The sequence below is a fragment of the Nyctibius grandis genome, chromosome 33, assembly GCF_013368605.1.
Source record: "Nyctibius grandis isolate bNycGra1 chromosome 33, bNycGra1.pri, whole genome shotgun sequence".
In the NCBI taxonomy this organism is placed as follows: Eukaryota; Metazoa; Chordata; class Aves; order Nyctibiiformes; family Nyctibiidae; genus Nyctibius; species Nyctibius grandis.
The window spans coordinates 4709332-4722557 of record NC_090690.1 but is presented as its reverse complement, the minus strand read 5'-3'; the positions used below and the strand labels follow the sequence as shown (position 1 = coordinate 4722557).

The following is a 13226-nucleotide window of genomic DNA, read 5'->3' as shown; positions in this document are numbered from 1 at the left end:
ATCAGGCCCGTCCATTTGGTGAGAATGCTATTCTGGTGAAATCTGTCAGCTGTTTATAGGGAATTCTTTAGGAATGCCTAGGCTTTGTGCTTGAATATTGAAAATTGGTTGTAAGAGAGAGTTGAGTTTCACAAGCAGCTGAATACACGTTGTGCTGGTGGCTCACCAGGTAAGGTTTTTCAGGCAGACGTGCAAGAAAGGAAATGTTTTATGTTCTAAAGTATATTGTTCAAGGTTTTTCACTTAAGAGAAATATATGCAGGATTTCTTCCTACGATGGGTCTGGGTGTGATTCAAGAACTGTATGATAAGCTGACGTGCTTTGAACAAGTCTTTTCAATCCGTATGTGCAAAGTCTTGTGTCAAGTTACGAGTTGAAATGTTTTATTATGTTGTAAAGCGTGACTGCTGTTCTAATCCTGAAGTATATTAGTGTGTTCCAGACAGGGGTGTTGTGTTTTCTGAGCCTGTCAGATACAAATTCCTCTAGTATGTTTGCTGATGTCTTATTTTAGCTGGGAATTCATCATTATAAACAGTGCTGGACTAGAATGAAGTTCACAGGGTGGTTTTTTTTTCCTTTCCCATAGCATGTATTTCACCTCGAACAATGCCAGCCTAAGGCTTGTCAAGGTAATTAAATGTCATTCATATATCCTGGTTTGCTGTAATACTTCGTGGCTTGTTCCAGAGCATGAGTTACAGAGGGCAGGTGTAGTGTTATTACTGAAATTCCTCTTTTCAGATCTGCTGGAGACCCAAAATTCACGGTGGGTTGGTTTCAGGAACATTCTACTTGGACTTCCAAGATTTCTATGTTTTCAGCACCTGGCATCTAGGCTGGCAAGGGGGATAAGCTGGTGGTGCACCAGATGGGACCCTGATGGAAATTTGCTAGATTTGTGTTGGAATTTCATCAAAACCAACACGTTGACTGTTGGGATTGAAATGAATTGTCACTTTGACAGAAAAGTTGGCGCTTTGTGACGGAGTGCTCCTCACAGAAGCCTTCAAGCAGCTGGAAAGATCTGTGCAGCTGATATCTTTTAATCTTTTGCATCGTGTAGATTGATTTCAATATGAGCACAGGGAGGGAGAGAGCCAGGCTTTAACAAGGCGTCGCGATTTGGGGAAAACCATGACTCTGGTGTGTGGAAGAAAGGTCTTTTATGGTCTAAACCACGAGGTAGAGTTGCTGTGCACCATCCCACATCTGCTGCGTTACACCTCGGAGAAGGCTGCGTGTTGTAGCTGGATGAAGTGATCCTTTGTTCAGCTTTTGAGTAAAAAAAGGTTCTTTTCTTGAACAGGCAAGACTTTACGTCACGCTGGGATATAAGTATCACCTGAGTGCCCTTTGATGCAGCACAACCACGTTCCTTGCCGTGCATTTACACAGATGAGACCAAAGGCTTGAGGTGTAACTCCGGAGCAAAATTTGATCCGCAGAGCCCCTCTTGGTGGCTGCTGGGAGAAAGAGACATTTTTAAAAAATACACTTAGATCAGCGAAGCATAACAAGCATTTAATGCTTTGGGCCTTTTTTTTCTCATCAGTGTTTCTGTCGAGGGCAGTGGGATCGTACTTAAAAATGGCAGTGTTTACAAGATGTGGTTGCTCATTATATTCCTGAATAATCCAATCATTAAGATAGAGCCAGTAAAAATGCTGTTTTCTAACTGTGGATTGAGACTTTCTCCAGCTATGAAGAATCACATCATTATGGGATGTTTGAAAAGGAGAAAATGAAATGCATTTGAGAATATCTCCAGTAAATGGAATTATTTACACATAATTTATCATGACCAAATGTCATAAATGGGTGATAAACTTTCAAATATTTGATTTTAGCTTGCAGATTAGTCATGCATTTAGGAGGACTTGTGTTCATTTTCACTGGCCTTATTGTCCCATATTTTACTCTAATTATGCATCATTTTTACATATTATTGTATTTATTTCTTTTTTTTTCCTGTTCTCTAAGGTGAGTTTTAAACCTCCTTGTCTTACTTGCCTTCTCATTTGTAAAATGTGTCGATCACAGGTGAGCTCTCAGAATTTTAATTTTCATAGTGGCATCTCCATTATCCCTGCAGGTATTTTCCTGTCAAGATCTAAAAGCTGAACTGAATCAAAATTCAATCTCCCAATGTTTACAGTTGGCTTTTTTGAAGAGTGTGTCTGCATATTTTGCACCGTTAATACTGTATTTGCATTTCTTTTAGGTGACTTGCTCTTACAGTCGCTGCGTGTTCTGATAAGCAGCACTGAATTCCTTGGGTTTTTTGGTGTTTTTTGTGGCATTCTTAGTCTTAGAGTCAGATTTTTTCCGCAGTCCTCATGAATAATCTTAATATAGTTGTGCTGTAATTAATAGATTCTTTTCAATGCCTGAGGCAAATGCCAAGTTGGCTCCTTTCTAGATAGATGTTTTCTGTTTGTGTACAGTAGAAATAACCACTGTTTTTCGGTCTCCTTCCAGCAGAGCCATCCCTTCCTGGAGGAAGTCGCTTTCTACTTTGTGCCCGTTCAGTGCACTGCTAGCCGTTGTGGTCTGTGACAAGGAAACCAGTTTTGGTTTGTTGGTTTGGTTTTTTTAGCTCAGGTGTGACTAAACTTGTTAAAATATGCAGAGAAAGTAACGTTTCAAGCCACTGTCTGGTTTGGATTCAGATTTAACAAAGATGTCAGCCCTGGCTGGAGGGAAATAGTTCTGGTTTTAAGCCATTTTTTTGATTCAGAATAAGTTGTAATCCTTCTGCCAGCAGCAGGATGGAGACTAAAATGATCAATTCACATTTACGAAAATATTTTGTGACAGGAAACTGAGTTTCTGCCTAATTATTGTGCCTGTCTATTGAGTTAGACTTTTTTTCACGTGGAGGACTTCGTTTTAATGGCCTTGCTGGGGCACCCAGCGTCTGTGTGGAAGGTGATCTTCACTGGGGCTCTGAGCGAGACGCTGGCGTGTGTCTTTGGTGTCCCGCCGCCCCTCTGAGCTGTGCCTCTTGTACCGGTTACAGATGCCTCGATGGGGGTTCAGGAGGGGACGCAGGCTCTGTGCTTTCTGTGGGGCCATCGAGGTGACTGCGCTGGGCCCCCCACTCTACTTCAGTGGAAAATAACCCTCATTTAAAACGCAACGTTGCGGCCTGGAAACAAGGGGGGTTTTTTGTAGCCGTGTGCCTGGTGGTGTTACAGGGGCGATGCCTGGTGCCCCTTGGCCCAGAGGAGAGCCACCTGCGCGCGCCTCTGGCGTGCTGCTGTTTGGAGAGGGCCAGAGGTGCCGATGGGCAGCCGAGGTGGGACGTAAGGTGGCAGAGCAGACTGCCTACAGTGAGCTTGCTGTCCTGAGGAACGGCTGAGGGAGCTGGGGGTGTTTAGCCTGGAGAAGAGGAGGCTCAGAGGTGACCTTAGTGCAGTCTACAACTACCTGAAGGGAGGTTGTAGCGCAGTGGGAGTCGGCCTCTTCTCCCAGGCAACCAGCGATAGGACAAGAGGACACAGCCTCAAGCTTGGCCAGGGGAGGGTCAGGTTGGACATTAGGAAGCATTTCTTCTCAGCAAGGGTCATTAGCCATTGGAAGGGGCTGCCCAGGGAGGTGGTGGAGTCACCATCTCTGGAGGGGTTTAAGAAAAGCCTGGACATGGCCCTTAGTGCCCTGGTCTAGTTGCCATGGTGGTGTCAGGGCAATGGTTGGACTCGATGATCCCAGAGGGCTCTTCCAACCTGGTTGATTCTGTAATTCTGTAATTCTGTTCTTCACTACCTTCCCTTCTCCTTTCCTACAGGCCTCTTTTCTTCTCCCTTCCTGGCATACGCCCACACGTATCATACCTTCCACACGCAGTTCCTTCCCAGACTTTACAGTGACTCTTTCACCCTTTGCCTGCCAGCTCGACAGCCTGTTCCGTTCTTGCCCCCCGCTCGCTCAGCGCGATGCCCTGCTAGTGAAGAAGTCCTCTGTGCTCCCGTCAGTGAGGCTCTTGTGCCTCTCACCCTGCTGCTGTTCACTGGGAAGGACTTCCAGGAGCTGTGGCCAGCCTGACATCCAAACTCCAGCGCACCTTAACGCTCGACATCGGTCCCAGTTTGCCCAAAAGAGCGTATCCCGCTTGTGTGGCCTTTGGTGTTGTGCTGTGGAACAACTTCCTAGGTAGCTGTGTGCCCGAGCGGGACGGGTTATCCCACAGCAGAGAGCTGAAACGCCTCCGAGGGGAATGCAGAGGGTGTAGGTGCTTCTGGGGAGCTGTTTGACGGGCCCAGCTAACGCCAGAGCGAGGAGCTGCCCGGCGCCGACAAGAGGAGGTGTAAGGTTTGGCTTTGGGTGGGAATATGGGACCCTTGGCGTGTGCTTCCAAGGTGCATGAAACACTGAGAGAGGTTTCAACTCTGAAATTATTGAGCTCATTTGGAAAAACAAGCAGCATTCATGTTTCCATAATTACTCGTGCTGCTTATAACGATGCCTCTGAAGGAGCTTTACTTTGGATGCTGTGGTAGGTGGCTGTGGTGTGAAGGGAGATGTCAGGAGCTGCTGGAACCCAGCCTGCCCTATTAAAGACATCTCATGTGCTTGTTTTCTCTGCTTTATGCTGCACACTTGTTATTTTTATGTGCAATGCTACCACGGATTTGGGCATCTGGGAGCTTTCTGGTAAATATGGAGAGAGGGGCTTTTGCAGCTAACAAAGCAGCCTGCTTTGTGCTCCTGGTGTGAGACCTGGAAGTTATTGTAAAAGGATTTTAGGCATCCAGGATGTAGCTGAAATGTGCCGTCCTTCAGCCTGGATGACAGCTATTTGGAGTCAGTTCACTCGTAAACAGGGAGGCTGCTGTTTGCCTGAAGAATGCAGTTTTTAGAAACAGTGAACTAAGGATCTCAAATTGGAAAAGTTGTTTTTTGGTTTTTTTTTTTTCCAGGTGGGTGGGGAGGAGAGTTGGGAGATAGATTGAGAGCGTGGGGGAAGCAGCCTTCAGAGGAGGCTTTTGAAATACAGCAGAGGTTGTTAATTGCTGTCAGTGTTTTATTGCCTGTTGAGCTTTTCGCTGTGAATTGGGGGGTTTGTGGAGGACCTCACCCTGTCCGTGTCGTTACTGGAACCAAGGTCCAAGTTGAACAGATGCCATCGGGAGATGGCGGCAGCAGGTCTGTGTGCGTGGTTGGTTTGGGGTGTCAGGAGCAATGGAAGTGAAACCGCAAATTTGTATAAACTTGGTGCTGATAGTCTTGCAAGGGGTTATCAGAACAGGCTGGGGGTTGGGGAAATGAAGGTAGAAGCTAAAAGAACCAAGTGAAAAGCTCTTTTTTTCCCATTCATCTGAAGATGGTTTAAGAAAGAGGAACAATAGAATGTGCATCTAATTTTTTTCTAGCAATATGGAAGAAAATAAGCGAGACTTTGTGTGCTCTTTTTGCAGCAGAACTGCAGGGAGATGTAACTTGTAAAGCTGGTGCTTTGGAAAGGGGAAGGGGAAGCTTATGACAAACTTCTCCTGAGACCTGCTAACTTTTCCAAAGTCTGTGGAAAAGGGAGAAGGAGTGGGAGAGTCAGAATGGTCCATGGCTGCCTACGACCTTGTTGCCCCTGCTCAGGCTAAAAAGTCCCTTGTAAACGTTTCAGTACTTTGCTCTGCGGTATTCAGTGTGTCCATCAACTCTGAGTAGCCCATATTTCCACTTATAAAATAAATTAAGACATCACAAGGCTTGGAATTATTTAGTGTAATTCCAAAACACAAACAGCTTAAGAATGCAGTTTTTTCAAGTGTTCTTTAAAATAATCGGGGGGGTAAACATAGAGATGTTACAAAAGTCATCTTGGGAGTAAAATTTTTCCCATAAATAAAAGTCTGGGAGCTGAGAGGCAGGCTGTGGGGCAGTACTATCAGAAAATAATCAAAGATTTAGGATGCCTTTAAAAGGACTTTGTTTTTGTGTGTGTGTGTGCAGCTGAACTCCCTTCTCCTCGAGAAGTTTTGATAAAGTTTCTCAAATTACAAACCGTGAATTACCAGTAACTTACATATATGGGTGTTTGTGTGAAACCTGGCTTGCTTTTATCCCATGCAGATATTTTTCTCCTTTAAAATGTTAGGGTGAAATGGTAGATTTCAAGTACAGATATTTCTAGCATCCAGTAAATGTCATCTCATGGTTCTGCTTCATGATGGCACCGAAGGAAATCTTTCTGAGCTAGAGCCATTAGAGATGTAGGAATTTGTGTGTCCCCATCGCTGCTTAAAAATAGAAGCAACAATTTCTCTTCCTTTGCAACCCACAGGAAAAATAGCTCCATTTGTCTGAGGGTGTTAGTTTGCATGACTTAAATGATTTTTTTTTTCTTAGTCAGTCTGTGGGAGGATCTTAGAGAAAGCTATTCAGGGAAGAATTCCTTTGGAAGATGGTTCATCAGCATGCAGAGCTCAGCGTTAGTGAACCTTGGATTTTGCATCTGGAGTGATGAGTTTCCCGTCCCCTGCGTTGTCTCCTGACTGCTCATTCTGTCGTGTAGCTCCAGCTCACGTGGAAATTCTTTCTCCCATCACGGCCAGGCTTGTCCTGTTTAGTTGCTTTCAGTGTCATGAGAAGGATGTTGGCATTTTGTGGTTAGTTTTGATCTCTTAAATTAGTGACATCTTCTCCCTTGGACCTCAGGTGGGGTAAGGAAAAGCTGCAGATGCTGCAAAGGCCTCTCTGAATTTTAACGTAGTGCACTTACGAAGGAGATGGCACACACGGAGTTTCCTCAGCTGTGATTTTGTTGTAATATTTTGCTTTTTTCCCCCCATACAGGCATCTTTGCTTACCTGAACTACCATGTCCCCCGGACAAGACGGGAGATCCTGGAGACCCTTATCAAAGGGCTCCAGCGGCTGGAGTACAGAGGCTATGACTCTGCAGGTAGCTCACTCAGAATCACAGAGTGGTTGGGATTGGAAGGGACCTCTGGAGATCATCTAGTCCAACCCCTGCCACAGCAGGTTCCCCTAGAGCATGTTGCACAGCAACAGTGGTTCTTTTTTCAGTTCTGGCTTGTAAATGATGATTTTCCTGGTGTGTTTGTGAACGGTTTCTACTGTCTTCTGCTTTGAAGAAAGCTGAAACACAAATTGGATGTGCCTGTGATCAGGGGTTTGGATAAACTTTCAATGTACAGATTTCTAGAACATTCTTGATGCCTTTTTTTTTGCCTGATGCCTCTATTTTCTAAGGCTTTGAAAACACCTAGAGGACAAAGGGAAAACTCACTTCTAAGCTAAGGGGTTTCCTGCCCTTATTTGGAGCATCAGCTGGGGGGAGAAAGGGCACTGTAAAAAAACAATTAAAATCAGCATTGTTTCCATAAAGTCCTGTAATACCTTCCTGCATTTCACACTCTTTCTTCGTATTCCGAAGGTGTGGGAGTCGATGGCGGAAATGACAAAGACTGGGAAGCTAACGCTCGCAAAATCCACCTCATCAAGCAGAAGGGGAAGGTGAAGGCTCTGGACGAGGAGGTTCACAGTATGTATTTCCCTTTGGTTCTTTGCCTGCTCTGGTTCCATGAAGTGTCCCCTCATCTCATTTGTGTGTTCAATATCCCCCGTTTCACCCGGAAATGCTGAATTTCCAAATAACTGTGTGTAAAGTGCCAGAGATTAACACTCAGGTGCTGCGAAGAACCCTTTGATCCCAAGGATGTTGTCATGAAGTTATGGAGAAATCCTGATTTCTCAAGACAAATGGATCACATCCTGTTAATGTAAAATAGACCTGAAATGCATTTGAGAAAAAAACCTCAAACAAAAAACTCCCTAAACTGGGGAAGGGGGAGTTACTGGGAGATAATTATCAGAGACCTAGAGCTTGGGTAAAAAAAGAGAAATGCTGTAGTAACTTCACCAGTTGACTTCTAAATTTTCATACATAACACTTGTCCCAACTAAAGCCGTCCGTGCGAGCAGCGATGGGCTGAGCAGTTGGCCTCAGGAAAGCACTAATGTACGTGTGTGATGGTCACATCGGTGAGAACGCAGAGGGTGAGGTCTGCTGCGTCTGTTTCTGCCTCGTTATGTCCCCTTGATTTAGACATTAAGTTCATTAAATCCACGCAGGACACAAAGAACCACAGAGTTGTTGGGTGGGGAATACAGGTAAGCTGTGTGAGAGTCAAGGTCTCTAGTTTGCGGTCAAGAGCTGCTGTGGGACTGTAACCTCACTTTTTTTAACCCATGCTGGTGTTAACCCCCGGTGCAGAGTTTATCCAAACAGAAGGTGGGTAGATCCCATCTTAGTGTAGAGAAAACCAGGAACTGAAAAGGCCAGGCGGGGTGGGGTGTGCGGTACCGAAATAGAAGATATACAAAATATTTCTGAAGAAATGTTTGCCTGCTCAAGAAAAATTCCAGGATGTCCAGGTTTAAAGAGATTGTGGAGACACTTGTGGAACAAAAGGAATCATTTTTTCCAAAGAAATATTAATGCTAACGGTGTGTTTTCTAGAGACAAAGCTTAGTAAGGAATAGTCTAACCCTAGTGGGGTGTAACTGTGAACTGGGCTGGTGCAGTCCTGGCTGACAGCGTACGGCAGGTGACAGGAGGGAGGGTGCACCCCTGAGAGAGAACATTAAGGCTGGATTCTTAGAAGTAGTTTTTTATTTTGGCGGGGTGAGGAGGGCGGGGGGGGTTGCTTCTGTGCACTGGCATTCTGAATCCCCTGAGACCACGCCTGATGTTGGCTGTGCTGATTCGGTTTCCCTCTCAGTGTCACTGTCCTGTGGACCCCGGAGCCCTGGCGACGCTCCCACGATGACTTTGGGGTAGGGACAGCCCCTCACTACTAAAAACTTCTCCTGCTTCTGCTGCAGAGCAACAGGACATGGACCTCGACATCGAGTTTGATGTCCACTTCGGCATCGCCCACACCCGCTGGGCTACCCACGGCGAGCCCAACCCTGTCAACAGCCACCCGCAGCGCTCGGATAAGAACAATGGTGAGTGTGTTTGCTCGGGGACCCGCGCGCTCCGCGGCACGTTCTGGAGCGCCTGGAAAAGCTTCTGCCGCCGTCCCCGGTGCCTGGTGTGTCCCAGGGAGGGGCGGCTGCACCCAGGGCAGGGGTTTAATCACAGGCCACAATGGCTGTGAAGCCAGAGGGGTTTGGCCTTGGTTTCTGGCCGTGGGGTATGTTGGCAGCAGGGAGTAATCTCAGGAAGGGTTGGAATTAGTGCCCGGAGGTTTGGTTGGTGCACGGGCACAGGGCAAGAAGGAATGAAAAGGGATGGTACGAATTTTTGTGGCTATTCTTTGGAATGGAATTTTGTATTGCTTTTTTTTTCCATTTATTTATGTTTTTTTTCATAATCCCCTCTCTACAGAGGGGGGGTTGCTCTGTGCTGCCGCAGCGTGCAGCTGGGTTAGCGTTCGGTGCAGCCACCGAGGAGCAGCACCAGAGGAGCGCGGTGTTTAATGGCTCCCAGCCGGCTGCAAACCGCCGAGTGCGTAAGTGCCTCCAGCAGCTGTGCAGGGTCCCAGGAGCCCTCGGCCCACCCGGGCCGGCACCCGCCACGGCAAACGGGGCAGAGCGAGGAAGTCACACCAGGAGGTGAAACGCTTCCCTTTATTGGGCCGGGCACGGCTTGTGGCACACAACTCCGTGGGGTGTGTGGTCTGTTACGCGCTCACGGGCGCCCGCTGCCAGGGCGGGGGCTGGCGTGGGGCTGAGCGGGGCCTCTCCTCTGCCTCCAGAGTTCATCGTCATCCACAACGGCATCGTCACCAACTACAAGGACCTGCGGAAATTCCTGGTGAGTGACACCCCCGGGGGTGTGTGTGACACTCACTCCTACTCACACTCTCCTACTCACTTTTGCTCTCACACTCTTCCCCACTCATTGCCCCACTTGTATTCTCACACCACCCCACTCACATTCTCCCACTCCTGTCCTACTCCTCTCCACTCACACTCATATTCTCACACTCACTCCCCCACTCACATTCACACTCCTCCATTCATCTGGGTGGAGGAGAAAAGAAAGGTGGAAGGAAAAGGGAAGAAGAAGGTATGAAAGGGAAAGGAAGTGAAAAGGAGGGTGGGAAAGGAAAAGGGGAAAGGAAAGGAAAGGAAAGGAAAGGAAAGGAAAGGAAAGGAAAGGAAAGGAAAGGAAAGGAAAGGAAAGGAAAGGAAAGGAAAGGAAAGGAAAGGAAGAGGGAAGGAATGAAAAGGAAATGGAAGGAAGGAAAAGGAGTCCAAGGGAAAGGGAAGGAAAAGGGAAGGAAAAAGAAAGGAAAAAAGAAAGGTAAAGGGGGTGGGAAAGAAGGAAAGGAAATGAAGGAAAAGGAGAAAATGAGGGAGGAAAGGAAGGAAAGAAGGCAGGGAAAAGGGCAGGCAGAAAAGAGGGAAGGAAAAAAAAGGAGAAAAGGCGGGAAGGAAAAAAGGGGAAAGTCAGGAGGGAGGAAAAAGGGAAGAAGGAAGAGGAAAAAGATGGAAGGAAAAAAGAGGAAAAGCAGGAGGAAATGAAAAGGCAGGAATGAGACAGAGGAAAAGTAAAAAGAGGAAAGGCAGGAAAGAAGGGTGAAGGAAAGTGTGAAGGACGGAAGAGAAACGAAGGAAAAAGGAAGGAAAAGGAAGAAATGCAGTATAAAAAGAAGGAGGAAAGGCAGGAAAGAAAAAGAAGGAAAAGGAAAAGAGAAGGCAGGAGAAAAAGGGAAGGAAAAAGGAAAGGGAGGAAAGAAGAAATGCAGGAACAAAGGAAGGAAAAGCAAAAGAGAAAAGGAAAGAAGGAAGGACAGAAAAGAGGGGGGCTGGAGAGGAAGGGAAGCCAAGGAAGGGAGAGCGCAGCGGGAAGGGAGGGCAGGGGCCGGTTACCCACCGCGTGCCGTCGCTGCAGGAGAGCAAGGGCTACGACTTCGAATCGGAGACGGACACGGAGAGCATCGCCATCCTGGTCAAGTACATGTACGACAACCGGGACAGCGACGACATCAGCTTCACCACCCTGGTGGAGAGGGTCATCCAGCAGCTGGTAACGCCGGGAGCAGGGCACGGGGTGGGGACCCGGGGACAGACGGGGGGACGCACACACAGACACGCACAGGGACACACACAATAACGACAGCACTCCAGCAGTGCCCAGGGTGACCTGGGTGGTGCAGCGCCAGGACTGTGCCACAGGACATTGTGCAGCACACGTGAAGGAGTGTGAAGAGAGACACACTTCTGCCTCCCTTCCTCTGACAGCTCATCTCAGACCCACGTTCGTTTGCCTTTAACATTAGCCAATACTCGTGAAAAAAAAGTGTAAATTTTGGGGCGTGGCAGCATGTCGAGGTGGCCAGTTCCTGGTGTGTCGGGTGGGGAGCACGCGGGGGACAGAGTGACAAGTCTGTGCTTCAGATCCTCCCCGAAACCTCCGTCTGGAAGAGCCGCTGACCCCTTGTGGGAACCTCCCTGCACAGCGTGTGGCTCCACGCTCCGCTCTGGCCGCGCTCTGCGCAGGCACAGGACCCAGCCGTGCTTTACCTCGTCCCAGAGCGCGTTGTCGGGAGCCGGTTTCCCAGTGATTTGCCTGGCAGGAGCTGTGGTAGCAACAGCCCAGGAGCACGTTTTCCTGACAGATGGTGGTGGCTCACCTGTACGTTTGGTGGCCCCACGCCTGGGCAAACACCCCAAAGTTTTGGTGCTTCTTTTACCGGGTCTTTGCCTTTGTAAGTTCCCTCACTGCACTCTCGCGGGTACCTGGTGATGTCCAAGTGCAGGGTCTGTCAGAAGACTCGTTAAGTTGTTGAGGATGAGCTACCTGGGCTCAAGGGAGGGACACCCACCCAGAACGAGGTGCCTGGAGCTCCTGGTGGCTCTGAAGATGGCTGTGAAGCCTTCTGCTCAGTACCTCTGACTTGTTTGCAGAAACACGGGTGCAGCTTCTGTGCTGGGAACCCTGAACTGGTGGCCCAGGCCTCAAACGAAGGGATAAAGTTTGTGTTTCTCTTGTTCCAGGAAGGTGCTTTCGCTCTTGTGTTCAAAAGCGTTCATTATCCCGGCCAAGCGGTCGGTACCAGGTGAGTGTTGCTGTGGGAAAGAACGTTCTTGTTGCACTCTGGATGTCGCTTTTTTTTGACCCAAGTTGGAGTAGAGCTTGTTCTCATCACGCTGTATATGCTGGCGTGAGGGTGGCTGTTGGTTTTCATTTCCTTGCTCTTTGTTTTCCATTTATCAGAACAGAAAATTCCCCAAAATGTTTTGAAAATGTCTCGGTGACCAGCTGTATCAGGGCTGGTCTGGAACAGCTTTGGTTCGTGGGCTCTGGTTGCGAGAGCTGTGAAAGGGGAGATGGTTTATCTTGTCCTTTGTGTTTGCCATCGTGGCAGCACTCGGACAAGTCCTCCATTTGAGCTGACGTTGGCCCAGCCTGATGGTCAGGTTTTCTGCTCCACTTTTAAACATCTTCAAACACCAGCACCGTCGGGCTGGTTTAGCCGCACATGTACCTGGCACAGGGTTGGAATCGCGGTGCCGGTAGCTGTTTGTAGGTACGTACAGTGAGCAACAGCCACCGTGTTCCTGCTTCGGGCGTCCGTGGGGTTGCAGTTACTCTTCCAGAGTTTCCGCTAAGCTCGAGGCAGATTCCTCATGTCCTTGCGTTGTGTTTATTCAGAGATTCTTTCGCTCGGTCTTGTGGCCTCTGGTGTTTGCAGCACCAACAACTTCTCTGGGAGGAGCTCGCTCTGGTTTAGTTGCTGCGCCGGAGGAGAACAGTCCCTTCGGATCGGCTGTCGGGGTGATGGATCTTGGGGCGCTGAGGGGTGTAACTCGACGTCTTCTTGCAGGCGAGGCAGCCCCCTGCTCATAGGAGTGCGCAGCGAGCACAAGCTCTCCACCGACCACATCCCGGTGCTCTACCGGACGGGTAAGTGTGAGCACCCCCCTCCCGCAGGAGCCACGTTTGGGTCACGCTCAGACCAACGTACAAGCACAGAGTTTCACAGACACTTGTGTGCTCTGGAATACATAGGACACTTTTAAGCTTTCATCTGTAAATTAAACCATTATAAAAAAGATTTTTTTTTGTTTTCAGTAAGTTTTTAGCCACGTGCTACACCACCATCTACCTCATTAGTCTCTAGTTTTATAATCAAAGCTTTAATGTCTAACGGTTGCAAGGAAAACACATCTTAATGCAGCAGAATGAAATAGAGTGGAATAGTTCAGTAGAGCGACGTTAACAGCACAGTTAAACCTGGATACTT

At 48.0% G+C, this 13226-nt stretch overlaps 1 protein-coding gene across 2 annotated transcripts in view; it reads left to right on the top strand.

Moving 5' to 3' along the window:
• Positions 1-13226, top strand: part of GFPT1 (glutamine--fructose-6-phosphate transaminase 1) — a 44264-nt gene that overhangs the window by 3964 nt on the left and 27074 nt on the right. For both annotated transcript variants that reach the window (XM_068421358.1, XM_068421357.1), the window contains exons 2-8: positions 6797-6904; positions 7400-7507; positions 8851-8976; positions 9729-9787; positions 10871-11005; positions 11977-12038; positions 12807-12886. In XM_068421358.1, the coding sequence (XP_068277459.1) occupies positions 6797-6904; positions 7400-7507; positions 8851-8976; positions 9729-9787; positions 10871-11005; positions 11977-12038; positions 12807-12886 (678 nt within the window). The remainder of the gene's footprint in view (positions 1-6796; positions 6905-7399; positions 7508-8850; positions 8977-9728; positions 9788-10870; positions 11006-11976; positions 12039-12806; positions 12887-13226) is intronic.